This window comes from Erithacus rubecula, assembly GCF_903797595.1.
Source record: "Erithacus rubecula genome assembly, chromosome: 28".
Classification (NCBI taxonomy): Eukaryota; Metazoa; Chordata; class Aves; order Passeriformes; family Muscicapidae; genus Erithacus; species Erithacus rubecula.
The window spans coordinates 558,478-584,125 of record NC_136680.1 but is presented as its reverse complement, the minus strand read 5'-3'; the positions used below and the strand labels follow the sequence as shown (position 1 = coordinate 584,125).

The following is a 25,648-nucleotide window of genomic DNA, read 5'->3' as shown; positions in this document are numbered from 1 at the left end:
TTCCATTTGTGCCTTTTCATCCCCAGCTCTCAAAAACTGGTTTGAAAACATCAATTAAGCTTCCTGTTGTCTGTTTTCAAGATCAGCGGGGGAGGAAACTGAGGCACAGGTAAAAATTATCTGAAGTCTTCTAGTGCTATTACAATGGTTGAGTCACCTTGTTTTGGGCCACTGCATGCAGGAGACCTTGGCTCTGTTTCTGTATTGCCATTCAGGCAGGGGGTGCCAATGGTTTTTGAAAAATGTGCTGTTAAGGTGACAAAAATGTAGACAATTGTCACTCCTCAGCCTTGGGGCTGGAAGGAATCCTCATCCTGAGGCTGACTTAGCTGGCAGTGTTGGCTTTTAACAATTGTGGTGTTTGTAAGGGAAATAAAGTTGTACTTGTTCTGTGAAGGGTTTTTTACAGGAACAGGGAACCAAGAAATGATTCCTGTGTGTTTTGTAGTGTTGGCACAGCCAGTGCTGCATCCTCAGGTAATGTGTCAGTGATCCAGGTGGTTCATGGGTGTGAGGAGCCCCAGTGGGTCAGTTGTGGTGGGATGGTGAAAGTCCCATGGGACAGGTTCTATTTCAGCACTGTCTGCATGAGGCACCTTCATGTGGCTGTGGTGGGGCACAGGAGAATGTGAGAAATTACAACCAGTCATTAAAATTAACCAGGCAGTGTTTAATATCTAATGTGTGCCTTTAATATTAGGGTGAAATATCAGTGCTGGCATTCCTGCTGGGTGGCAGAGCTGCCTGCAGCTCAGGACTCTGCATTTGGGGCATTGCAGTGTCAGAGCAAAGGTTTGCACAATTGTTGCTGTGACCCTTGGTGCTGTATGAAAGACACAGATTTAAATCTGAGATAGAATCATCACTAAGAGGTTTGGTAGGCGTGGGAGGAAGTGGAGAAACACGTCTGGGGAAGGGAGAGGAGCTCAGAGCCCTGAGCCCTGCAGGATCCTCCAGGTGTGACCCCACCTGCTGCACCTGTGGGAGCCAGGAGCCCTCAGCCTGCTGCTGCTCCCTGCTGCCTCCAGCTGCCTCCTGGCTCTGCCTCTGGGCTTTCTGTGCAGTGCAACCCCTGCAGGGTGTGGGGATTTGAAGGGTCAGGCCCCGTGTTGGGAGCCATTCCTTTCCCTGCTCTGTGGTGTGTCACAGCTCAGCATGTGGCCACATGTGACACTGGAGTTCCCATTGCAGATGTTTATCTGCTGCATCTCCCTGGGCACTGACTCCATGAGTAACCTGCCATGTCCCCTTCCCCATGTCCCCTTCCCCATGTCCCCTTCCCCATGCCTCCTTCCCCATGTCCCCCTGCCCCATGTCCCCTTCCCCATGTCCCCTGCCCCCTGCCCCATGTCCCCTGCCCCATGCCCCCTGCCCCATGCCCCCTGCCCCATGTCCCCCTGCCCCATGTCCCCTTCCCCATGCCCCCTGCCCCATGCCCCCTGCCCCATGCCCCCTGCCCCCTGCCCCCTGCCCCCTGCCCCATGTCCCCTGCCCCATGTCCCCCTGCCCCATGTCCCCTTCCCCATGCCCCCTGCCCCATGCCCCCTGCCCCATGCCCCCTGCCCCCTGCCCCATGTCCCCTGCCCCATGTCCCCCTGCCCCATGTCCCCTGCCCCATGTCCCCCTGCCCCATGTCCCATGCCCCCTGCCCCATGCCCCATGCCCCATGTCCCCCTGCCCCATGTCCCCTTCCCCATGTCCCCTGCCCCATGTCCCCCTGCCCCATGCCCCCTGCCCCCTGCCCCATGTCCCCTGCCCCATGTCCCCCTGCCCCATGTCCCATGCCCCATGCCCCATGTCCCCCTGCCCCATGTCCCCTTCCCCATGTCCCCTTCCCCATGCCCCCTGCCCCATGCCCCCTGCCCCATGCCCCATGTCCCCTTCCCCATGCCCCCTGTCCCATGTCCCCTGCCCCATGCCCCCTGCCCTGGAGCAAGCACAGGCATGAGAAGTGATGAGAATGATGAGAATGATGATTCAGGGCTGGGGCATGAGGAGCTTTGGTTCAGTCCCTCAGGTAAGCAAAGCAACCCCCTGAGCTTCCACAGCTGCCCAGGCAGAGGGAACAGCTTTGTGTCACTGTCATTCCCTGCTGTGCAAAGCCCACCAGCCTTCCAGATCCCCCCAGGCCTCCAGAGCACTCTCCTGGCTCAGGATGTGCTGCAGGTCCTGCTGCATCAGCCCAGCAGGACCCTCCTGTCTGCTGCACCTGCTTGGTTCACCTTGAGGGTCCCCCACTCCTGCTCCCCTCCCAGCAGGACAGGTGCTGGCAGGTTCCTGCTCTGCCCTCACAGCAGGGAACAGCCTGGTGCTTCCTGGCTGCTCTCCCAATACTCCAGTTCACCTTTCTGCTGCTTTTTCCAGGCTGCAGGATGGTTTTCTACATGCCTGGCTGCTCCTCCCTCTGCTGCTGCTCTTGCCTGAGGTACAGGTGAGCTGGGGTTGGTTTTGGTAGATGGGAGAGGAGATGTCACCCGGGCCTGCTGAATGTGTCCCCTCACACTGAGCTTTGCATGGAGGGAGGGGAGCCTGGAATGCAGAGAGTTGCTGGGTGCAGTGTGGATCACCCCAGAGCACGTGGGGCTGGAACAGCCCAGCACTGCAGCCCCACTGCCTCACCTGGGGGCAGGTTTCTCGCTGTGCTGCGTGTGACAGGCCTGAATCATCACCTGTCCTTGGGAGCAGCTATGGCAGGAATATGTATTTATGCACATAAAAGCATAAATACCACTGCCTGTGTCCTGCTTTTGGCTGGAATAGAGTTCATTTTCTTCCCAGTAGCTGGTCCAGTGCTGTGTTTTGGATTCAGTATGGAATAATGCTGATAAGAACTGATGTTGTAGTTGTGGCTGGGTTGTGCTTACTCTAAATCAAGGACTTTCCAGTTTCCCAGGCTCTGCCAGCGAGCAGGGGCACAAGGGCTGACCTGGACTGGCCAGAGATTCCATTGCACAGAACATCTGCCAGTACAGAAACTGGGCTTGGGACCTGTCTGTCCCCACTGTGGCATGAGATGGGTCAGGGTGATGAACAACACCGTGTCCTGCACTGCATCCTGCACTGTGTCCTGCACACATCCTGCACTGCATCCTGCACTGTGTCCTGCATCGAATCCTGCACTTCATCCTGCAGCGTGTCCTGCACTGCATCCTGCAACGTGTCCTGCACTTCATCCTGCAGCGTGTCCTGCACTGCATCCTGCAGTATGTCCTGCACACGTCCTGCACTGTGTCCTGCATCGAATCCTGCACTTCATCCTGCACCGTGTCCTGCACTGCATCCTGCACCGTGTCCTGCAGTGTGTCCTGCACCCGTCCTGCACTGCATCCTGCACCGTGTCCTGCAGTGTGTCCTGCACCCCGTCCTGCTGCTTTCTGTGCTCCAGTGCCCGGGGGCAGGAGGGGAGTACATCAGGCAGGGTTTATCCAGGGTTTGCCGGGCCCCCCGCGCTCTTTGTGTGCCGGCACCGGGCGCGGCTGTTCCGCCCGAGCCGCCGCCATCCCATCCCATCCCATCCCATCCCATCCCATCCCATCCCATCCCATCCCATCCCATCCCATCCCATCCCATCCCATCCCATCCCATCCCATCCATCCCATCCCATCCCATCCCATCCCATCCCATCCCATCCCATCCCATCCCATCCCCCCCCGTCCCCATCCTCGGCCTTTCACCCTCCTCGTCAGCAGCCTCCTCGCAGGGGCCTCCTGGCCACGCTTTCCCCCATCCAATGCTTGGATTATAGCATGGGTGGTTTTGGGGATAAAGATCCTGCCGGAGCAGCCCTTTGTTGGCTCACACGCCATGCCACGGCCCTGCCGTGTCACCCCGGCCACGTTGTCACCAGCGGGCCCTGCCACAAGTGCCACAGGTCCCTGTGGAGCTAACGGCCCAGGGAGTTAGAGCCCTTCTGCGGATTGGTTGGTTTATTCGGACTATTGTGTTTATTCGAATTCGGTTATTCGGATTATTCGCTTTATTCGCATCAGGGTAGGGCCTGAAGCCCCCCGGGGGGACAGGACACCGCGGGAAAGGGTGGCTGTCACAGGGGGTCACTGGAGTCCCGTCTCCCCCTGGGGCTCACCAGGTTTTAGACAATAACCGGTACCGTGAGCACGGCGCCGGGGATGGAGGCCTGATGGAGCGCGTGGGGATTTGGGGGGTTTCGCCCCCATGATCGAAGCGGAGCGGGGGGCGCCGGCCCGGTTAATGGCGGGGATCCCCGTTGTCGCCCCCGGTTCCTGGGGGTGTTTTCCCGGTCCCGTTTCCCCCCCAGGGCCCCCCCCGGGCCCGGGAGGCGGCGGCGGCCCCGCCCCGCCCGCGCGTTCCCGCCAGCGGCGGCCAATGGGCGCGCGCGAGGCGCGCGCGGGGCTTTTCCGCGCCAAACTCCAAAGCCCGCGAAGAGCGCGCGCGGCACCGGCACCGGCTCCAGCACCGCACCCCGGTGAGTCCGGCGGGACCCCGAACCCGGCACCGCACCCCGGTGAGTCCGGCGGGACTCCCCGAACCCGGCACCGCACCCCGGTGAGTCCGGCGGGACTCCCCGAACCCGGCACCGCACCCCGGTGAGTCCGGCGGGACCCCGAACCCGGCACCGCACCCCGGTGAGTCCGGCGGGACCCCCCGAATCCGGCACGGCTGTCCCATCGCGATCCGCCGCGGACCGGGGAGCGGCCGGCGGTACCGGGAGCGGGAGGACAGCGACGGGCGCGGGGCTCCCCGCCGTGCCCGGGTCGGGGCGGTGCGGGAAGCGGCGGGAGCGCTCCGCGGTACCCGGGCGGTGACAGCTGGGTCCGGTGTCCCGGAATGGACGCGTCGCTCGGGGTTGCGACAGCGGGACCGACCCGCGCCCCTGAACGGGCCCGCGAGAGGGGGTGTGGCCGTCGGGGGCGGTGCCGGCGGCACCGGTGCCCTACGGGCCCGGGGAGTGGCATCGCCGCGCGGGATGCGCGGGGATGACGCGGCCGGGCTGGGGCGGGTCCGCACGCGGCGGGGGTCGCTGTCACCCCGCGGTTCCCCTCCTGTCCCGGGCTGCGTGTGCGGTGGAGGGCCCGCGGGCCGCGTGGTGCGCGCTCGGCCGTGTCCGCCGTGGCGCGGGGCCGCGCCGGGAGCGCGCGCGGCGCCGGCAGCCCCTTTATCCCCTCCGTCATCTGCATGATCGCGCGAGACTTGGCGCGTGGGCGCGGCGGGCGGGTTTCAATTGTGGCGCGAGATGCGGCCGGCGCGAGCGGAGCCGTTAGGCTCCCGCGTGGGGGGCGGGGCCACTCCCGCGCAGCCAATCAGCGGCCGAGCCGGCCGGGGCGGCGGCCAATGGCGAGCGGCGGGCGCGTGAGGGCGGCGCGGCCGCGCGCGCCGGGCCCGCCCCGGCGGTGCCGCCGCCTGAGCGCGGTCCCATTCCCGGGGCAGCACCGGCGCCATGTGGATCCAGGTGCGCACCATGGACGGCAGCCAGACGCACCGCGTGGACTCGCTCTCCAAGCTCACCAAGGTGGAGGAGCTGCGCCTGCGGATCCACGAGGTGTTCGCCGTGGAGCCCCAGCGGCAGCGCCTCTTCTACCGCGGCAAGCAGGTACCGGGGCACTGACAGGCGCGGAGCCCCGACACGCCGCCCGGCCCGTGCTCCCCTCCGGCTGAGGACGGTGTTTTAATTTATTTATTTTTAATTGCCTGGAAATGAGGGGTTTTGCTGCCATCTAGTGATCCCCGGCTCCCTCCCGCGCTGCTCCTTCCGTGGGTTTGCCGGGACAGGAGCCAGCTGCAGAGTAGCCTTTATTCTTACTTTTCTTTACTGTTTTCCACCTAATGTGTTGCTTTTCTGCCTTGACATCACCTTTATGAAGTGTCTGTATATTACAGTCCTTAAAGTACTTAATGTTTTTAGCTTTGCAAGTTTTCACTGCTCTGAAACGCGTAAAGATCTCATTTTTCTTTGTAAATTGGGAAAAGCAACTCATGATGTTGAAGTTGCCCAGCTCTAATATCAAATTCTCACTAGATACAGAGCACTTGAGTGGCTCAGTGCTGTGTTATATTCTCAATAACACGTTTACAATTGCTGTTGTACAACTGTTTTCTTCCCTGCCAGTTAATGATGTAACTAAATTAGCGCTGAAATCAATGAAAACAATTTTAAAACACAGTTGTTGCATTCTGCCTGCTCCTATGCAGCTAAACCTCCATGTTAGAGAAACTCCTGATCTGGTTGATCTTGGTTGATCACAGGATTAATTTCAGGAAAAGCAGCGGGATGCTGAGTTGGCTGGAGATGCACAATTTTTTCTAGCTGCTTTTCTTTCTGTTTTAGGCAGTCTTGAGCTAACTGTGCTGTGTAATTAGCAGGTGTGGCTGTAGAACATGGAAATACACCTGGATAGCCTCAGTCTAAGCTCAGGTACCAGCTGTAGCATCACAAGAGGCTCTAGGCTGGTGTCACACCTGCCTGGCTGCTGGGTTAGTGTAGATCTGGGTGCCCTGGTGACCCATTTGTGCTGTAAATCAGGTGAGAAGGGGGTTGGTGGGGCAGGTGCCACCTGTCAGCATCACCCTGAGGTCTGTGCAGACACTGGGGACAAACAGATTTTCAGGAGTGCTGCTCTAGTCGGGGTGGCCTTGCCCTACAAAGGGAATCAGTCCCTCCTCAGCTCAGGCAGGAATGTGGTCCAGCCCCTCCCGGGCCTCCTCCCATTGTGCTTTGTCTGGCTCTTGGAATCCCTGCAAATGTTCCATTTCTTGCTCGTGAACATTTTGCAGTGGGGTTAGAAAATTAGCTGTTGGTTAAAACCTGCCCTTTGTTTGAGGGCTGAGTCCCAGGCTCTTCTTTCTGGCTGTGCTTTGGGCTCCTGTGGTTTCCTGTCCCGTTCCTGTGCTCTTCCCTTTCGCTCTGCACCTGTTGTCACCGTGTCCTCTGCTGGGCTTGTTCCATTTTTGTGACACTGACTGGGCTGAGAAGGAGCAACCAAATCCTGCTGTGTCCCTCTGCATCTCGAGGAGTTTTCATCTGAACCAGCAGAAAGCTCCAACCTCTTCCCGTGCAGTCAGATTTCCAGGGATTGTTCCATAGCCATTTGATGCCATAAATCAGAATTGAATTATCATGGCGATTCCTGTGAAGTGTAAATTTTTGTGGTTTTGCTCTGCTTCCCCCTGATAGAGAACAAAGCTCCAGGGATTGCTTTTTCTGGTGGTTTGGGCTGGAAGGGGATGATCATTTCCTGTATAATTTCTTACTCAGACCTTAAATATGTGGGGAAGCTTGTCTGAACTTCTGACTGCTCCGTGGGCTCCAGCCTTACATGTTAACTCTAAAATGCTCCTCGGAGCTCCTGAGGGTTGTTGTGGGACCTCCTTCTCCCTCTGCACTTCTCTTTTAGCAGGGCCAGGCTCTTGATTTGACTACAAACCATGCCAGACTCGCCAAATAAACTCTTAGAATTAGAATTAGAGAGGGTGTGAAATTAGAGCACGCCTGGCTACGCTAAAGAGCGGTTGGGTAGTTTCAAGTTGAATTGGATCTTTTTTGATTTCACTTTCAATGGAAAAAATGTGTGTTTGCTGGGAGAAAAGTGTGTGATTGACTCTGGCTTCTTCTTAATGCTATGATTAGTGGAGATGGTGTAACAATAATCTGGATCACACACAATTAAAATATACAGACAGTGTGCATTGGCATTGGGGATGTGTCTGAATTGAGGAAGAAATAATTTCCCTTTGAGTTTGTAGGTAATGTGGAATTAGCTTTGAATCCCGACAGGAATGTGGGGGGCCTGTAGCTGTTTAATTGATGTTTCCAGGGAATGGGCAGCAGGGAAGCCTCGCTGCTGTAGGTTGGGGGTGGCAGAAAAGGAGCATTGGAAGAGCAGGGCTGGGAGGGAGGGGGCACGAATGGCCCCTGTGGCGAAGCGGCGGGGAGGGAGTGACCAGGGAGGGAGTGACCAGGCAGGGAGTGACCAGGGAGGGAGTGACCGGGCAGGGAGTGAGTGACCGGGCAGGGAGTGACCAGGGAGGGAGTGACCGGGCAGGGAGTGACCGGGCAGGGAGTGACCGAGCTGTGAGTGACCAAGCTGTGAGTGACCGGGCATGGAGTGACCGGGCATGGAGTGACCGGGCCGTGAGTGACCGAGCTGTGAGTGACCGGGCATGGAGTGACCGGGCATGGAGTGACCGGGCATGGAGTGACCGGGCAGGGAGTGACCGGGCAGGGAGTGACCGGGCAGGGAGTGACCGGGCAGGGAGTGACCGGGCAGGGAGTGAGTGACCGGGCCGTGGGTGAGTGACCGGGCAGTGGGTGAGTGACCGGGCAGTGGGTGAGTGACCGGGCAGGGAGTGACCGGGCAGTGAGTGACCGGGCAGTGAGTGACCGGGCAGTGAGTGACCGAGCTGTGAGTGACCGGGCAGTGAGTGACCGGGCCGTGAGTGACCGGACCGTGAGTGACCGGGCTCCTGTGTCCCTGCAGATGGAAGATGGGCACTCCCTGTTCGATTACAGCGTGGGGCTGAACGACATCGTGCAGCTGCTGGTCAGGCAGAGCCCGGCGCTGCCGCCCCCCGGCCCCGGGGACAGGGACCCCGAGCTCTCGGACAGCGACTCCGGCTGCGGCTCCGGCCCCAGCGAGTGGGACAAGAGCTCCCGCAGCGGGGAGGGGGCGCCGGGGGCACAGCCCGGCACGGCCCAGCCCCGCTGCACTGACCCCGCCTTCGGCCTCTACAAGGTGGGTCCTGAGCCCCCCGAGCCCTGAGCCCGGCCTGGGGAATTGTTCTCTGCGCTGCACCACTGCTGAAAGCCTCTCACACCCCAATTGTCTGGGCTGTTCCTTTCTTCCTCTCAAACCCTCCAACAACAAAGACAAAAATACCAACCAGCCCGCAAACCAATTCAATGCAACATGCTGTAGGTCCAAATCCTTAATTTTTTCATTTTGTCCTTTGAACTAAGACTACAATACGTTAATTGATTTTTTTTTAAAAAAGAAGCACTCAGAGTGTCTGGTTTGATTTTTTACAAATTTTCCCAATATTTTTGCTCGGAGTCACTACATTTGTCAAAGCTGAAACTTTCTTGAATGAATAAAGGAAAATCTCGAGCAGCTGTTCAGAATGATTTTACTTCTCTGTTTCAATGGATTTTATTACAGATCTAGTGATGTCTTTGCCAGGTTATGAGCAAGACACACTGAAACTCTGTTCCAGACTAACCCATGATGGTTTGGCCTCTCTAACAAGAATGGGTTTATGTGTGTGGTGTAGAATGGATTTATAACCTTACAAATTCAGCCTAAGACTGTAGGGCTGCACGACAGGACCAGGAAAACAGAGGAAACTTTAATTTTTAGTGTAATCAGTTAAATACCTTGATAATGGTGCAGTTCTTGAATCTTCATGTGGGTTGGGAATTGCCTACTTTGCAAACCCCTCTTGGTGAGCTGTCTCTTGCTCTGTGTAGATCAATGACTTGGTGGATGCTCGGGACACGGACATGGGAGCGTGGTTTGAAGCCACAGTTGTGAATGTGACCAGGAAAAAACCCAGCAGTCAATCAGCTGAGAGCTGCACAAGTCCTGACCAGCCCACAGCTGTCCCTGAAGAAGATGTGATTTATCATGTGAAATATGATGAGTGAGTTTTGTTTTGTTGCCTGCTTGGCCGGTAAAGTCATGATGTTGATGGGAAATTTTATTGCAGATATTGCACAAATTAAAGCAGAACTGGGCAGTGACATAGAAATTATGTCATTGGGCCCTGGCAGCTGTAAGGTTGTTTTGCAATTGGAATTCCAGGGGGCTGGAATCATGTTTCTGTGGATACCAGCATTTGCAGGAAATGCTGGTGTGCAAGTGTTAAAGGGAGGCAATAGCTGCAAAGTCAGACTGGTTGGTTCTGGCTGTGTCTGTGTGGGAGGAGATTTTATTTTGATGTTACTCTTGTGTTGCACAGCAAAGCCAACCTGTGTGCATGGCACCTGCTGCTCCTGAGAGCTGCTGCTGGATGTGAGTTGTGTTCTGTGCCTCCCCAGCTACCCAGAGAACGGGGTGGTGCAGATGAGCTCCGGGAACGTGCGGGCTCGGGCAAGGACCATCCTCAAGTGGCAGCAGCTGGAGGTGGGGCAGGTGGTGATGGTCAACTACAACCCTGACGAGCCCAAGGAGAGGGGATTCTGGTACGATGCTGAGATCCTGCAGAAAAGGGAAACCAAACTGACCAGGGAGCTCCATGCAAAGATATTACTTGGGTAAGCTGTTGATGGGGAATGAGCTGAGTTCCCCTGCTCTGCTCAGGCTTTGTGAGCTCTGAGTGACTCTGCTGGCAAAGAGTGGCACCACAGCAGGGCTGGGGCAGGTGAAAAGTGGCTTGTCCTTGTTGGGTTTGGATTAACTTCAGCATTCTGCAATTCTGATTAACTTCCACTGAGGAACTGGAGACTTTAAGGAATGCTGATCCTTGGATTCACTGAATGCTGAAAGGATGCAGAGCTCCATAATCACCATGAGGCAGATTATTGTTTGTCTTAATTTACAAAAATTGCTGTGTAATACTTTGTGGAGATAGGATGATGTAGAATGAACTTTCACTTTGTAAAGGTGATGAAAAATTCCAATTCTCTCCTGAAGGAGACTCTCAACTTCAGGAAGAAAAGGATACATTTTTTAAAAATTTCAGGTAATTTTCACAGGGTTGCCACAATATTCCTCCTTTTTCCTCTCACCACAGTGATTTTGACTTTTTGACTGTAAAGTATGAGAAGCATTAGTCTGAAATATATTTGGGGGCAGGGGGAACAGTCACTCTTGATAATTGAAATACTGCAAGTACCTGGATTCTCCCTAAGCCGAGAGGGGGTTAATTCTAATTGCATGAAAATGATTTGATTTTTAGTACCAAGGCAGTCTGATGCACTAATTCAATCTGTGGGAGATTTCCAAACTCTGATCTCTTTTCTCAACTTCTTCTAGGGAAGCTGGTGATTCCTTGAATGACTGCACAATTATATTAGTGGATGAAATCTATAAAATTGAGGAGCCAGGCACTGCCTCTCCCATCAGTGCTGGTACCCCAAAACGTGAGTGTGGTGTGGAGCCCCTGCATGTCTGTCCTGCCCTGTGCTGTCCTGCCAGCTGTGTCTGTGAGGATCTGAGGCTTCAGAGTGCCAGCACTTGTTCACTTGTGCCTCCTTTGAGCATTTCCATGGATGTTGGCACCCTCTGAGCGAGGTTTGTGTTTGCCCACAGGACAGAGTGGACCTGTGTGTAAGGCCTGCAAGGACAACCCAAACAAGACCTGCAGGGTCTGTGCTTGTCACATCTGTGGGGGGAAGCAGGATCCAGACAAGCAGCTGATGTGTGACGAGTGTGACATGGCCTTCCACATCTACTGCCTGAGCCCCCCCCTCAGCAGGATCCCAGATGAGGACTGGTAGGTTCTGGGGAGGGCTGGGGGTGTCCCAGTTCCATCTGGTCAGGAGCAGGAGGTGAGGGCTGGGGCTTGAAGCTGCCCTTTGCAGTAGCTGTACAGGGATGTGTGTGTTTGGGGGATTTTTTTTAGTAAAACTTCACAGCTTTTCTTGAGTTCAATGAGTAGGTTTAAGCCAGTGGCTTGCACACCCCATTTCCTACTTTGGGGATCCAGGTGCCTTTTTTGTGTCCCTGCCCAAGGCCAGGGCTTGGAGCAGCCTGGGATGGTGGAAGGTGTCCCTGCCATGGCAGGGGGTGGAACAAGATGAGCTTTAAGGTCCTTCCAACCCAAACAGCCTGGGATTCAAGGAGTACCAAATGAGAACTTGATGTTATGGATCACTCAGGCAGGTCCCATCACATCAGGCTGGTTTGTACATGGGATATGTACAGTGAGAGATGTGGGGAGTGAATTGAATCTTTCACTGGACACAGAGTTAGTGGAGTGCACTGGTTCATTCCCTCTGCCCTGTTTCAACACTGTGCACAATGGTTTTGTGGCACAGCTGTTTCCTGACACATCTGCACTGGCTGGTGCAAGGACAGGAGCTCTTGGAGGTCAAATTCCACCATGGAGTGTTTCCATGTCCTGACTGATTGCACATGGGAAAAGTGTAACATAACTCACTGTGTTTGGAGGAAATGCTCCTAACTGAAGGCTTTGCTTCTTGTTCATTTCCTCTCACTTTAGGTATTGCCCTGAATGTCGAAATGATGCAAGTGAGGTGGTTTTAGCAGGAGAGAAATTAAAAGAAAGTAAAAAGAAACAAAAGATGGCATCTGCTAATTCCTCCTCCCGGAGAGACTGGGGCAAGGTCAGTGCAGAGCTGCTTGACTTGGGTTGTGTTTGTTGCTCTGGGCCCTTGGCTGATGCTGTCTCTGCCCAGGGCATGGCGTGTGTGGGGCGCACCAAGGAATGCACCATTGTCCCCTCCAACCACTATGGACCCATTCCTGGCATCCCTGTGGGCACCATGTGGAAATTCAGAGTTCAGGTAGGAAGCTGAATCCTGGCCTGGTTTACTGTGGGGAAAAATGGGAATGATCCAGCTCCTGCAAGAAGCCTGAAACAGTTAATGTGGGAATGTGTGTCACTGGATATATGGAGGGGCAGAAGGAAAAGAATTCTGCCTTTGTGTGGATCAAGTGTTCCATAACTAATGCTGCATTGTTGGGGCCATCAATGCTGGTTTATTTTGTTTTACTGCTCTTTTTTGGTAACTCAAAAACCCCAAAGCAAACAGGTTTGTTCCCAGTAGTTTGTTCTGGAGGTGTGTATTGTACCCTGGCAAGGGTGTTCCAAACCTGCACATGTATAAAACAGAAGGTTTCTCATCCTGTTAGAAAGTTGGGGCAGAAGAAAGCACTGGCATATCCAGATCTTGTTTTCAAGTATTGAGGGAAGGTTGCTATTAAAAACTTTATACAAATATTTGATATCTGTATTATTCTTAAGTACCTGGAGCCTTTTAATAAGCAGTTTCAGTAAGAAGCACCCAAATTGTTTGATTTGCACCACAAACCTTATCAAAAATTCACTTTACTGATACATTCAGTGCATTATTTTTTAGAAGCATTTTTATTTTTCTTTCTTCTGCCTGGAGCTTTATGGTGTTGATGGTGAGAGCAGCTTCACCCTGTGATACAGCAGAGGTTCAGCTCCAGGTGCTGTGTGGGCTGCTGGCAGCTGCTCCCCCCAAGGCTTTTTGTCTCCCAGGTGAGCGAGTCGGGGGTGCACAGGCCCCACGTGGCAGGGATCCATGGCAGGAGCAATGATGGAGCCTATTCCCTGGTGCTGGCAGGAGGATATGAGGATGACATCGTGAGTGGATTCCGATTATTTATGCACAGACCAAACTAACTTGTTAAGACAAAGGCTTGGCCTTCATTCTTTTTGCACTCTACACCAAGTGCTTGCCCAGCTTCACCTATTTCCAGATGAGGCAAGGAAAAACTGAATAATCTGTGCCAGCCTGAGCCACAGGATCATCCAAACCCAGTTTAATATTCCTGTGTCAGCTTTTGATCCCAGAGCTGTGACTTCTCAAGGTGTGCATTACACCCCCAGTTTGCACAGCCCCATGGGCTGCTCCTGTGTGAGCCTGGGCTGCTCAGGGTCCTTGCCCTGCACAGGTGGGACAGGGCTGCACTGTTGGGCTGCTCAGGTGGGACAGAGCTGCACTGTTGGGCTGCTCAGGTGGGACAGGGCTGCACTGTTGGGCTGCTCAGGGTCCTTGCCCTGCTCAGGTGGGACAGGGCTGCACTGTTGGGCTGCTCAGGTGGGACAGGGCTGCACTGTTGGGCTGCTCAGGTGGGACAGGGCTGCACTGTTGGGCTGCTCAGGGTCCTTGCCCTGCTCAGGTGGGACAGGGCTGCACTGTTGGGCTGCTCAGGGTCCTTGCCCTGCTCAGGTGGGACAGGGCTGCACTGTCACCCTGCCTCCTCTCCTGGCAGCCTGGGGGAGAGCCAGAGGCTGGCCCTGTCTGGCAGCTTAAGTACAGCAATCATCTTTCCTTTATTTCCCCTGCTAAACCTGCCTGGTTGAGAGACTCTTCTGCTTTACTGAACCCTTTCTGTGGCTGTCTCCATCCCACCCACCCACGTTCATTTCAGGACCACGGGAATTCCTTCACCTACACAGGGAGTGGAGGGCGAGACCTGTCTGGGAACAAGCGCACGGCAGAGCAGTCCTGTGACCAGAAACTCACCAACATGAACAGGTTGGCACCTCTGAGCCCCCTGCCCTCAGCACTGGCACTGGCAGCAGTCCTGTGACCAGAAACTCACCAACATGAACAGGTTGGCACCTCTGAGCCCCCTGCCCTCAGCACTGGCACTGGCAGCAGTCCTGTGACCAGAAACTCACCAACATGAACAGGTTGGCACCTCTGAGCCCCCTGCCCTCAGCACTGGCACTGGCAGCACCAGGGGTCAGGGGCTCTTTGCATCCAGCACACTGAGCTTGGCTCAGGCAGCCCTAGGAGCTGGCTGAGTTTAACACGGGTCAGACTGAGTTTAACAAGGGTCAGAACTGGCTCTGGCTGGTTTTTGGCTGCAGTTGCACAGTGGGAATTCTCCTTTCAGTGCACTGCAGTGGGACAGGGCTGTGAGTGGTGTTGGTGTCACAGGCAATACTGGCTGAAACTTTACAGCAGAGCAGTAAGTTGGTGCAGGAGTTGTGCTCTCTCCTGGAGACCTTTGCAGCCTCTGGTCCCCTTGGGAGACCAGACCATTTGTAATTGTGAGCTGTTACTGCCACAGATGAGCCTGCATGCAGGAGGTGACCTGGGCTGGTGCTTTAGGGTAATGCCACGGATAATGAGCTGTGAAAATATGTGAAACCTCCCTCGGGAGCCTCAGGGAGGGCAGAGGTGGCAGGGTCACACAGGTGACATATCAGTGTCACTCAGGTGTTACAGGGCAGTGTCACACAGGTCACATGGCAGGGTCACACGGGTTACAGGCAGTGTCACACAGGTTACATGCAGTGTCACATGGGTTACAGCAGTGTCACATGGGTTACAGCAGTGTCCCAGCAGTGTCACACAGGTGTCCCAGCAGTGTCCCAGCAGTGTCCCAGCTGTGCTCAGCCCCTGCCCTCTCCTGCAGGGCCCTGGCTCTGAACTGCAGTGCCCCCATCAATGAGAAGCACGGGGCAGAGGCCAAGGACTGGCGCGCGGGGAAGCCGGTGCGCGTGGTCAGGAACGTCAAGGGCGGCAAGCACAGCAAGTACGCGCCCCTGGAGGGCAACAGATACGATGGCATCTACAAGGTGAGGGCTGGGCCCTGCCTGGGCTGGGCGGCTGTGGGGGTGGCCAGGGGGCTCTGGAACAGTGTCAGGCACTTCTCCAGGTGGTGAAATACTGGCCCGAGACGGGCAAGTCCGGGTTCCTGGTGTGGCGCTACCTGCTCAGGAGGGACGATGAAGAACCTGCTCCTTGGACCAAAGAGGGGAAGGACAGGATGAAGAAGCTTGGCCTGACAATGCAGGTACTGCCTGGGACATCACCTGCACTCTGATGGAGAGCAGGGATTTTTCTGTTACATGTTCTTACTGAGGATGGTCCTTAGGTAAAACTTGAGGCTTAGGAGGACAGCAGTGCTTCCAGCCTGCTGGGTTGTTTGTTTTTATATATCAGGAGCTAAAAGGACAAAACCCACCCTTATTCTGTATGCAATTTCTATGGGCTGTGAGTGATTCCCTACAACATAGATCTGTTGCTTAAAATTAAAATTAAGATTAAAACTGCCACTGGAGCAGTTTTCCAGAGGTGACTCCTGGACCTGCCTTGTCTGTGAGTTTGACCTGATGTGTTTGCATTGGATGCTCTTTGTTTTGTTTCCTTGCAGTATCCTGAAGGATATTTGGAAGCTGTTGCAAACAAAGATAAGGAAAAAGAAAATAATGGAGATGATGAGTTTGATACCCCAGGGAAAGCAAAGAGGAAAAGGAAATCAGCAGGTTTGTGGAGTAGGCAAGTGCATATAGAAAGCCTTGGAGGTTTTTGTGCATTTTATTTGGTTACTCTTTTCTGGGTTTTTGTTTTTTTTTTTTTTTTCAAAAATCTTTGTGTTTTCTTTCAGGTGTGGAGGAAAACCTTGTCACCTCTCCAGCAGGGTCTCCAAAAAAAACTAAAGTTGAGCCATACAAGCTGACATCCCAGCAGAAATCTCTTATCAAAAGTGATGAAGCCAATGAAAAACTGTGGAATGAAGTGCTGGAGTCTCTCAAAGATGGACCGGTACCTTGGGCTTTTCCCCAGCTGCAGCTGTGCTGTCCCCTGAGTTAGAGAACAGCTTCAGACCTAAACTGATCTTATTGTAGTGTAAACACCCCAGCAGCTTTGATTACAGATTTTGATACAGATTTTGTGTATTAAGATTTGCTGAGAATCTTTCTATGATCAAAGTAATCCCTTGTGATTTATGGTGGAGGTTTGGGTTAATTTCTGTGTCTGTCAGCACTAAGTTAATTCAAACATTGTCTTTGCAGAAGTTTCTCAATAAAGTGGAGGAGGCTTTTCTGTGTATCTGCTGTCAGGAGGTCGTGTTCAGGCCTGTCACCACCGTGTGCCAGCACAACGTCTGCAAGGTGGGCTGGGCTGGGCTGGGCTGGGCTCTGCTGGGCTGGGCTGGACTGGGCTCTCCTGGGCTGGGCTGGGCTCTGCTGGGCTCTGCTGGGCTCTGCTGGGCTGGGCTGGACTGGGCTGGGCTGGACTGGGCTGGGCTGGGCTGGGCTCTGCTGAGCTGGGCTGGGCTCTCCTGGGCTGGGCTCTGCTGGGCTGGGCTGGGCTGGGCTGGGCTCTGCTGGGCTGGGCTCTGCTGGGCTGGGCTCTGCTGGGCTGGGCTCAGCTGGGCTCTCCTGGCCTGGGCTGAGCTGAGCCTGGGCTAGTGGAAAGGAATTGTTCCCTGTGAGGGTGGTGAGGCCCTGGAATGGAATTCCCAGAGAAGCTTTGGGTGCTCCATCCCTGGCAGTGCCCCAGGCCAGGCTGGATGGGGCTGGAGCAATGGGACAGTGGGAGGGGTCCCTGCCATGGCAGGGGTGGCACTGGGTGGGATTTAAGGTCCCTCCAACCCCAGCCAGGCTGGAATTCCCTGGCTGTGCCACCTGAGCCCAGCTCCCTGCCCCTGTCCCTGTGCCCCCAGCCCTGTCCCTGTCCCTGCCCCTGTCCCTGTGTGCCCCCAGCCCATCTCCCTGTCCCTGTCCCTGTGCCCCCAGCCCTGCCCCCAGCCCTGTCCCTATCCCTGCCCCTGTCCCTGTCCCTGCCCCCAGCCCTGTCCCTGTCCCTGTCCCTGTGCCCCCAGCCCTGCCCCCAGCCCTGTCCCTGTCCCTGTGCCCCCAGCCCATCTCCCTGTCCCTGTGCCCCCAGCCCATCTCCCTGTCCCTGTGCCCCCAGCCCTGTCCCTGCCCCGTCCCTGTCCCTGTGCCACCAGCCCTGCCCCTGCCCCTGTCCCTGCCCCCAGCCCTGCCCCCAGCCCCGTCCCTGCCCCTGTCCCTGTGCCCCCAGCCCATCCCCCTGTCCCTGTCCCTGTGCCCCCAGCCCTGTCCCTGTCCCTGTGCCCCCAGCCCATCTCCCTGTCCCCGTCCCCAGCCCCCCTGACGTGCAGTTTGTGCCCAGGGCTGCCTGGACAGGTCCTTCAAGGCCAGTGTGTTCAGCTGTCCCGCGTGTCGCTGCGAGCTGGGCCGCAGCTGCAGCCTGGAGGTGAACGAGGCTCTGCAGAGCGTCCTGGCCCAGCTCTTCCCGGGCTACGGCAGCGGCCGGTGATCCGGTGATCCCGCAGCACTTCACCCCTGCCCCGCCTTTAACTTAAACAGGCTCTCCTCTGCCCCGCCCTCCACATAAAACATGCTTCTAAGTCTTCCTCGTTTTTTGAAAAACTGTCAACTCCAAGGATGATCCCTTTGTACGTTCGTGGATTTTGGTTTTGTCCTCTATGTTCAACTTTGCATTTTTATTTTTTTTTTCCATCCCCTCAAACCTGCCATACATCAGCACAGAATTATTTGTGTCTAATGGACTGAAAGTGCTTCCGGTGAGGCTGCTAAAGATGAGGAAAGTTCTCAGAGTGCCCCCGTGCCCCCTTTGTTTTTATTTTTTATTCCAAAAAAATGGCTCGGTTGCTAGAACAATCTTCACTGTCTGGGGATTTGGCCATCAAGGTAGACTTGTGCATCACCTTGGCAGCATTTTGATACTCAATTTGTACACGATGGTTCCTGGCTTTGTACCACAAGTGGGATTTTGCTATTTTTTTGTAAGAACTGGGTTTTCTACATTTGATAAAAAGCCATTTCCTGCTAATTTTGTATCTCAGAAGCAGAAGGCTGCTTGCTTAGAGCCAAGTGGTTGGAGCAATATGAAGTACTACCTCACTGGACTGGTGGTAGGGAAGGATTTGTTCAGCCAGGCGCTGTCCTTGTCCCGAGATGCCATTGTGGAATATCCTAAAGCCATTCTTAAGTGCCTTTTGTCCTTTGCTGGAAGATTGGGCTCTGCATCACCATCGAGGTCTCCTTTTGTTCCTAAGCACTGAATAGTTGGGACTTGCCAGCCGGATTCTTTGGGAGTGTGGATCACTGTAGCTGTGTGTGATTAGTGGGGATTTGCAGAGGATCAGGTTTCCTACTCATAGATCTGTTGGGGAGTTTTTTTCTTTGTTTCACTGCATTTCTACCTGGAAATGAAAAATAACCAATTCTGGCTTCTTAATGAACCTTTTTGTATTGCCCATGCCTCGAGCAGGCTCCCTTGGTCTCCCTCTGTCATTACCAAAGTTTGCAGTTTGATACCTCAGCAAGACAGGGATGTTTTTAATCACACTTTTCTGCAGACAGACTGGAACAAATGTGCCTATTTTGGGTTTCCTCAACTCTTACCCTTTGGAAAGTGATTATGTTAATATGTTAGGGAAAAAGACCCCGCAGCATTTTATAGGTTTTTTGGTGAATTTGTCAATTTTTTGTATAATGTGCAAGTTGATGTTTTCAAAATAAACATCTTTTCAAATTAATGTTGATTGTTCATTGGGGATGAGTGAGTGAAAGTGAGGAAATGTTACTGCATTTAAATTGCAATAACTGCAATGACTTCATTTATTGGTTTTGTTGTTATTTGGAACTTGAAAAACAAACTTTGTTTCCTCCATAGGTGCCAACGTGCTGTTCTATTAGTAGCTTTTTAAAGCCACGGTTAGAATTCCTCTGCAAATTGGACACTTTCTGGTGAGATCTGCCAAAGTTTCTGTCCCAAATTCCAAAGCCGTGCTCGGAGAATGCCAGAGCTGCGGAGCGAGCGGGTCGGGCTGGGGGTACAAAGGGATTTCACGCTGGGGTGATTCTCACCCCCCACTCACCGCCGGGATGGGGATCCCGGTTCCGGGGCAAGTGACAGTGACAAAATCCCGAGCCAGGATCCGCTTCTATTCTGGGAATTGCCAGGGCGGGCACAGCACCCGGGATCTGCTCGGCAATAATCGAGTGCGAATTAATGAATGTCCCGAGAGCTCCCGGAGCTGGAACCGCGTGGGGAGAGAGGCCCCGGGACGGGACCGGGGCTGGGACGGGACCGGGAGCGGGGCTGGGACGGGAACGGGCTGGGACGGGAACGGGCTGGGACGGGAGCGGGAACGGGGCTGGGACGGGAACGGGAACGGGGCTGGGACGGGAGCGGGGACCCCAAAGGGCCCCGGCAGCGCTGAGCAGGGCCTGGCGGGGCTGCGGGATGGGAGCGATGCTCCCCGACATTCCCCCAGTATCCCCCAATACCCACTGTCCCCCCCGCTCCCCAACCTCCCCCCGCTCCCCGCCGTTCCCGTTCCCGTTCCCGTTCCCCGCCCGGCCGCGCGGGGGCGCGCGCACCCGCCGCTCCCCGATTGGCGCAGTTCGGCCGCAGCGCCCCCGCCCCGCGCTGTGCGGCTCCTCACGTCCTCACGGCCCCGCCCCGCGCCCGACGGGCACCGCGCGCCGCCAATCAGCGCCCGACCGGCCCCCGTCTCGCCCAATGGCGCCTGGGGGCGGGCGGCCGGCGCCCGACGGTCGCGTGCGATTGGCGGAGAGCGCCTGAGCGACGGGAGCGCTGCCCGCCGCCCCGCCCGCCGCCGGCCGGGCCCTCGAGCCGCGCCAGCGACCAATCAGCGCCCGCGCTCCCCTTGTTATTCGGCGAGCGGCCTCGCCACTGGCTGGAGCCGCCGCCCGTCCCCCGCAGCGCGGCCAATGGGCGCGAGGGCGGTGCCGCGCGCGGCCAATGGGCGCGGCGGGGAGGCGGGCGCAGGTGGTGGCCGCGGGGCGCTGCGCTCGCCTGGGCGCCCCCCCTTCCTGCGCCCCCCGCGCCGCTGAGGGCCCCGCGCGCAGGTACGGCCGGACCGCGCCCCGCCACCGGCCCCGGCCCCGCCACCGGCCCGAGCGGCCCCGGGCCCCGCGCCCCGGCACCCGCGCTGCGCCCCCTCGGGGCTCCGGGCCCGCGGCTGCTGCCGGCCCGAGCCCGGCCCCGGCCCCGGCCCCAGCCCCGGCCCCGCTGCTCCCAGCCCCGCCGCTCCCGGCCCCGCCGGTCCCGGCCCCGCCGGTCCCAGCCCCGCCGGTCCCGGCCCCGCCGGTCCCGGTCCCGCCGCTCCCGGTCCCGGCGCTCCCTTCGGGCCGCAGCCGCAGCCGCGCCGCTGCCCCGCAGGCCGGGCCGGCCGGGCCCGCAGCCCCGGCGCGCTGTGGGTGGGAGCCCCGGGATTCCCCGCGGATCGGGCCCCGCTCGCGGATAGCGGCGGCTCCGGGGGCTCGGTCGGGGCCCGGGCTTGGGGGCGAGCAGGAGCTGCCGCTGGCTCCGTGCTGGGAAATCCGGGGGCAGGAGCGTGACAGCGCCGTGGGGTTTGACTCTTTTATCTCTGTTTTCCTCCTCCGGAGACTGTCAAAGTCTCGGGCCGAACCGAAGCTGTTTTTTCCTGATTTTCTCTCAATTGCCGTGTTGTTCGCACGCGTGTGTGGTGCTGGTGTGAGCGGGACCCCTGTCCCAGGGCTGCGGGCTTGGAGCGGGACTCGCTTGGTGCTGCCCGGGCTCCGGCGGCAGCAGCGGAGCGGTGGGGGCGGGATGGGGGATCGGGATGGGGGATCGGGATGGGGGATCGGGATGGGGGATCGGGATGGGGGATCGGGATGGGGGATGGGGGATCGGGATGGGGGATCGGGATGGGGGATCGGGATGGGGGATCGGGATGGGGGATGGGGGATCGGGATGGGGGATGGGGGATCGGGATGGGGGATCGGGATGGGGGATCGGGATGGGGGCGGGATGGGGGATCGGGATGGGGGATCGGGATGGGGGATCGGGATGCGGGATGGGGGATGTGTGGGATGGGGGATGCGGGATGGGGGATGTGTGGGATGGGGGATGTGTGGGATGGGGGATGTGTGGGATGGGGGATGTGTGGGATGGGGGATCGGGATGCAGGATGTGGGATGTCGGATGTCGGATGCGGGATGTGATGGAAGCGGAGCTCTCAGGGAAAGCCTTCCTGAGGCTCTGGAGGGGCAGGGGCTGAGCTCTGCCCTGGGGCTGGAGCTGTGCGGGGCTGGGATGGAGCCCAGGGAAAGGTTCTGCCCCAGCACTGCCCAGGCTCCCAGGGAATGGCACATCCCTCCCTGCCGGGGCTCCAGGAGCTCTCAGGGATGCTCAGGGAGGGTTTTGGGGTGTCTGTGCAGGAGCTGGGGCTCCGTGGTCCTGTGGGTCCCTCCCAGCTCAGGACATTCTGTGGTTCACCCAAAGGTGGTTTTTGGCTTTCCTGGAGCTCTTGGTTTGGAAGCTGTTGAGGAGCCAGGGGTTGCAGAGAGGCTGCTCTGGACCCCTTTGTACTGGAGAGTGAAAGTCACCAACAAGGTTCAGTTTCATCTGTAAATTACATTCTCTGGATTTTAATGAAGCTGCTGCTCTGGCCTGGGACATTGGTATTTTGCTCTCGTTTGTGCTGGGCCAGTGTAAATCTGTTATGTCGAGCTTGACCCTCCCAAAACTAAGTTTCATTTAACCTAAAAGTTAATTATAAGGAGCTCTGTCCCTCTGAAACCTGATAGTGTCTCACCCTCAGCGTTGCTTCTTTCCTGGGAATTTTTGCTTTCCTCTCCTCAGTTTCCTTTTCCCGTTTCACTGAAATCCCAGAGTCAGGGGAGCCCAGGAGGGCAGAGTCACATTTGGTGATTACATCGAGCACCCAGTCTGTGACAGCAAGTGCCCAGGTCTTGGGTTCCCTGGAACAGGAGGAGGAAGTTGGGGAAGGTTGAGCAATTCCTGCAGTGCCTGGAGGAATCCTGGAGGAATCCTGGAGGAATCCTGGAGGAATCCTGGAGGAATCCACAGCTGTTCCTGCCCCATGAGAGGCAGGAGTTCCTCCCATGCAGAGGAGATGTAGGTGGATATGAAGTGATTCCTTGTTCCAGAGCTGATGCTCATGGATGAAACATTCACTGGAGCATCTTTTGACAGGAACATTCTGTCTAACCCTCTGTGGTGGATTGTTCTTTCTCCTTTTTATGCCGATTGGAAAGAGATAATTCCTTTGACTGGTCCAGTGGGACCAGAATTTATATGGTCCTATATATAAATATTATGTATAAAATATGTAATATATATACAAAAGGACGTTAAATATATTTTTATATATATAAAGTATGTAGAAGGAGTCAGTTTTGCCAGTAAGTCAGAACACTTTGGTAAAGACCCAAAGTACACGGGTGTCACATTCCAGGTTTGACTTTTATTAATAAAACCTCACACACGTGAGAGGTTTCACCAGCTTTTAATGGGAAGTGAACAACAAAATTCACTTTCAGGAGAGTCCCACCCATTTCCTTTTGCTCATCCTGGCTGCTGGTCTGTGGGAGGTGCTCACCTGGTACCTGAGCTGTGGGGACAGAGCTGCTCTCACCTCAGCTCCTGCACCAGGGCAGGATTTAGTAGATCAAGTGAGAGTTCCACGGCTCTGCAGGTGTTTTAGGTCACCCAAAATGCAGACAGCTCCTGAAAACTTGGAGCTATTTCCATATGAAAGGTCACAAGAAATTTGATGTGAGTTGGGCAAACCAGTTTGGCCTGCCCTGCTGGAAGGGCACAGGAGCTCCGTGGGATTGTGCATTTGTGCAGGGTGATGTTTTATTTCCTGCTGGGATGTCCCACTGCACGACAGCGAACAACTGAGCATCAGGAGGAGGCTCTGCCTCACCTTGCAAGTTTAAATCTCATTTCTGGGAGCAGGGAATCCACCAGAGAGCAGAAATAATCACTGTGAGCTGCAGGCTGAGCCACCCAGGCAGTCAGGAGAAACTTGGTGTTCCCTGACTGATCCTGGGCAGCCAGGAGGGCTCAGGCTGTGCTGTGGGGAAGGGATTGCAGCCTGTCCCTTCACTGGAGCATCTGTTAATAGCAAAGATGGATGACAGCTGAATATGTCAGCACCAGTGAGGGATTTGTTAATGGCTCTGGATGCCACGGGATCCTCGGGGCTGCACAAGGCGCTGCTGGAAGGAATTATTTGTCATCTGCTGAGGAATTCAGGAGGGTTTGTCCATTTGCAGTAGCAACTGGAGTACTGCAGGATGTTGGCAGAAATCCTGGCATTTCCCACAGTTGGGGGATATTCGTGTCTTATCACTGTGGGTGAGAAAGGTGTTTTTCCATTTTCAGTGCTCTCCACAAAACTGGTCGTTACTTAATAGGATTTTCTCTTTTTAACCTTTGTTTTGGACCAAAGATGTTCTGTCTTGTCTCAACTTAGGGATAGAGACATTTGCTACCATGGCTTGATTAAAGTACTTATTTTCATTTATATTTTCATAGGGTAGATCACTCCTTTGTAGATGAGGCAGTTCCTCAGTCATGCTCTTGCTGGATTGCACAGAACATTTGTATCCTGCCCTTGCTTGCTCTGAGTGTGCCTCACTCATGGCAGGAGTGACCTGAAGCTTCATTATTTTTGTATTTCTTTGCTGTTTCATAAGGCTCATGAATAAGCCACAGTTCCTGGATCCTTAGAGAATATAGGATTGTGCTTTTGTTCCTAAACCTGTTTGAAATGCTCCTTTTGAGTATGGCCCAAGAAGTGAATGTTGGATGTTGTGGGGGGTTGAGGTGATTTCTGAGGTTTTCTGATGTTCCTTCACGATTTTGGGTCACCCCAGGGTGGTGGAGAGGCCTTTGGTGAGGTTTTGGTGCAGATAAGAACTTTTCCTGAAGTTTCCCATGTTTGATCTCAGTTCTGTTGGCAGAACAGCAGCACAGCTTTGCCTGGGGGGCGTGTGGAGTTTGGAGCTGCAGCTCCCAGAGATGCAGCAGAGCTGGGGGAGGCTCAGGTGCCTCACCTGGAGCTGGGGTTTGGTTCTGCTGCTAAACTGGCACCCCTGGAGTCAGGGCTGGCTGAAACCTGGGGGGGCTGGGGGTCCCCGTGCCAGGTGATTTTGGGGTCCTCATGCCAGGTGATTTTGGGGTCCCCGTGCCAGGTGATTTTGGGGTCCTCATGCCAGGTGATCTTGGGGTCCCTGTGCCAGGTGAGCCAGGCTTTGGGGCTGTGCCAGGCTGGGAGCTGCCCCTGTCCTGCCCAGGGTTCCCAGATGTGCTGGCAGCTGGAACTGGGTCAGTGTGTCACACCCAGCCAGGGGCTGCTGCTCTGTGGGCAGGGTGGCAAAACCACCTCTGGCAGCCCCATCTGGGGAGATTTTGGTTATAAAAACCTAAAGGAACTCAGAGAAGTTGAGCAAGTTCCTGAGAACTCCAGGCTTTTCCTTCTGCAGGGTTGTGGAAGGAAAACTGGGAATTATTTGGGTGTTATTAAGGTGTTAATCTGGTGCAGGAATCACCTTTTGCACAAAGCTCTGCAGTGCCCAAGGTTCCTGGTTGCTTTGTGAGGTTTCTGATGTCCTTCCCCATAATGATAAGAGACTCTGGGATGCTTAATTCCAGCATGGGATGCTTAATTCCAGCATGGGATGCTTTATTCCAGCATTTGCAGTGCTGCTGCTTTGGATTGAGGTGCCCTGAGTTAAAACTTGAAATTCTTGTTCAGATTCAAGGGCTCAGTCCACATGAAATGCCTTTTCTGGTGTTTATTTCTTGTTTCTGAAGCACTCCTGGAGCTTGCAGTAAATGCAGTGAGGATAATAAAGTGGCAATTCTGCCATGCAGCAATGGGGCTCCTGCAGCCCCTGGCAAGGCTGAGCTTTGAGAACTGATTTCTCTGGTTTTAGGCTGAGTTTATCTTGCCTGTTCAGTCAAACTTTTGAGTTTTTGAGGTTCTGATGTGGATTCAGTCAGAAATAACCATTACATAATAACTACCTTGCCTCAGGCAATAATAAACTGTTTTAAAGTCATCCAAATTTATTGCTCTTAAATGTAACCACTTCTATTTTTTCTTTGAAATACCGTTTGTGACTAAATAATTTTGTTGTTAGAGAAATGTGTGAGTAACTGCACTTCTACAGTTAAGAGGGTGTTTTGGGGGAAAATTTTATTTTCCCTTAATGAGCTACATATGCTGCTTGATTTCAAGTACAGGAGGATCTGGAATTGCAGAGGAGTGTAAAACTGAATAGAAAATAAATTTGTCAATATATTCTCGATATATTTGTCAATAAATTCTCAATTTGTCAAATCCCAAGCACTGTAGATCTTCATCCCTGTGCTGGATGGGAATGTTGTCTCTGCTCCTCTTTCCCAAATATTTCCTCTGCT

General features: G+C 55.3%; 1 protein-coding gene across 5 annotated transcripts; it reads left to right on the top strand.

Moving 5' to 3' along the window:
- The first annotated feature begins 31 nt into the window (after positions 1 to 31).
- Positions 32 to 18,956, top strand: UHRF1 (ubiquitin like with PHD and ring finger domains 1). Of its 5 annotated transcripts, XM_079328167.1 has the most exons (18): positions 32 to 109; positions 2,372 to 2,431; positions 5,407 to 5,569; positions 8,454 to 8,708; positions 9,440 to 9,612; positions 10,010 to 10,225; positions 10,947 to 11,053; positions 11,223 to 11,406; positions 12,136 to 12,259; positions 12,332 to 12,439; positions 13,162 to 13,266; positions 14,058 to 14,164; positions 15,054 to 15,216; positions 15,297 to 15,434; positions 15,795 to 15,906; positions 16,029 to 16,186; positions 16,438 to 16,536; positions 17,564 to 18,956. In XM_079328167.1, the coding sequence occupies exons 2-18, from the start codon at positions 2,373 to 2,375 to the stop codon at positions 17,708 to 17,710; spliced, it is 2,418 nt and encodes an 805-aa protein (XP_079184293.1). In that variant the 5' UTR covers positions 32 to 109; position 2,372; the 3' UTR covers positions 17,711 to 18,956. The 5 variants fall into 5 exon arrangements, with proteins under 5 accessions (XP_079184293.1, XP_079184294.1, XP_079184295.1 ...); XM_079328168.1 differs by lacking the exons at positions 32 to 109; positions 2,372 to 2,431 and adding an exon at positions 4,293 to 4,444; XM_079328169.1 differs by lacking the exons at positions 32 to 109; positions 2,372 to 2,431 and adding an exon at positions 4,293 to 4,483.
- The last annotated feature ends 6,692 nt before the right edge of the window (positions 18,957 to 25,648 follow it).

What these genes read in the sequence shown, in the direction of transcription:
- UHRF1 (XM_079328167.1), top strand. Translation starts at nt 2,373, where the DNA reads ATGGTTTTCTACATGCCTGGCTGCTCCTCCCTCTGCTGCTGCTCTTGC. An exon ending in TCTTCTACCGCGGCAAGCAG is followed by an intron (nt 5,570 to 8,453) that starts GTACCGGGGCAC and finishes GTGTCCCTGCAG; the next exon opens with ATGGAAGATGGGCACTCCCT. An exon ending in TGTGGAAATTCAGAGTTCAG is followed by an intron (nt 12,440 to 13,161) that starts GTAGGAAGCTGA and finishes TTTGTCTCCCAG; the next exon opens with GTGAGCGAGTCGGGGGTGCA.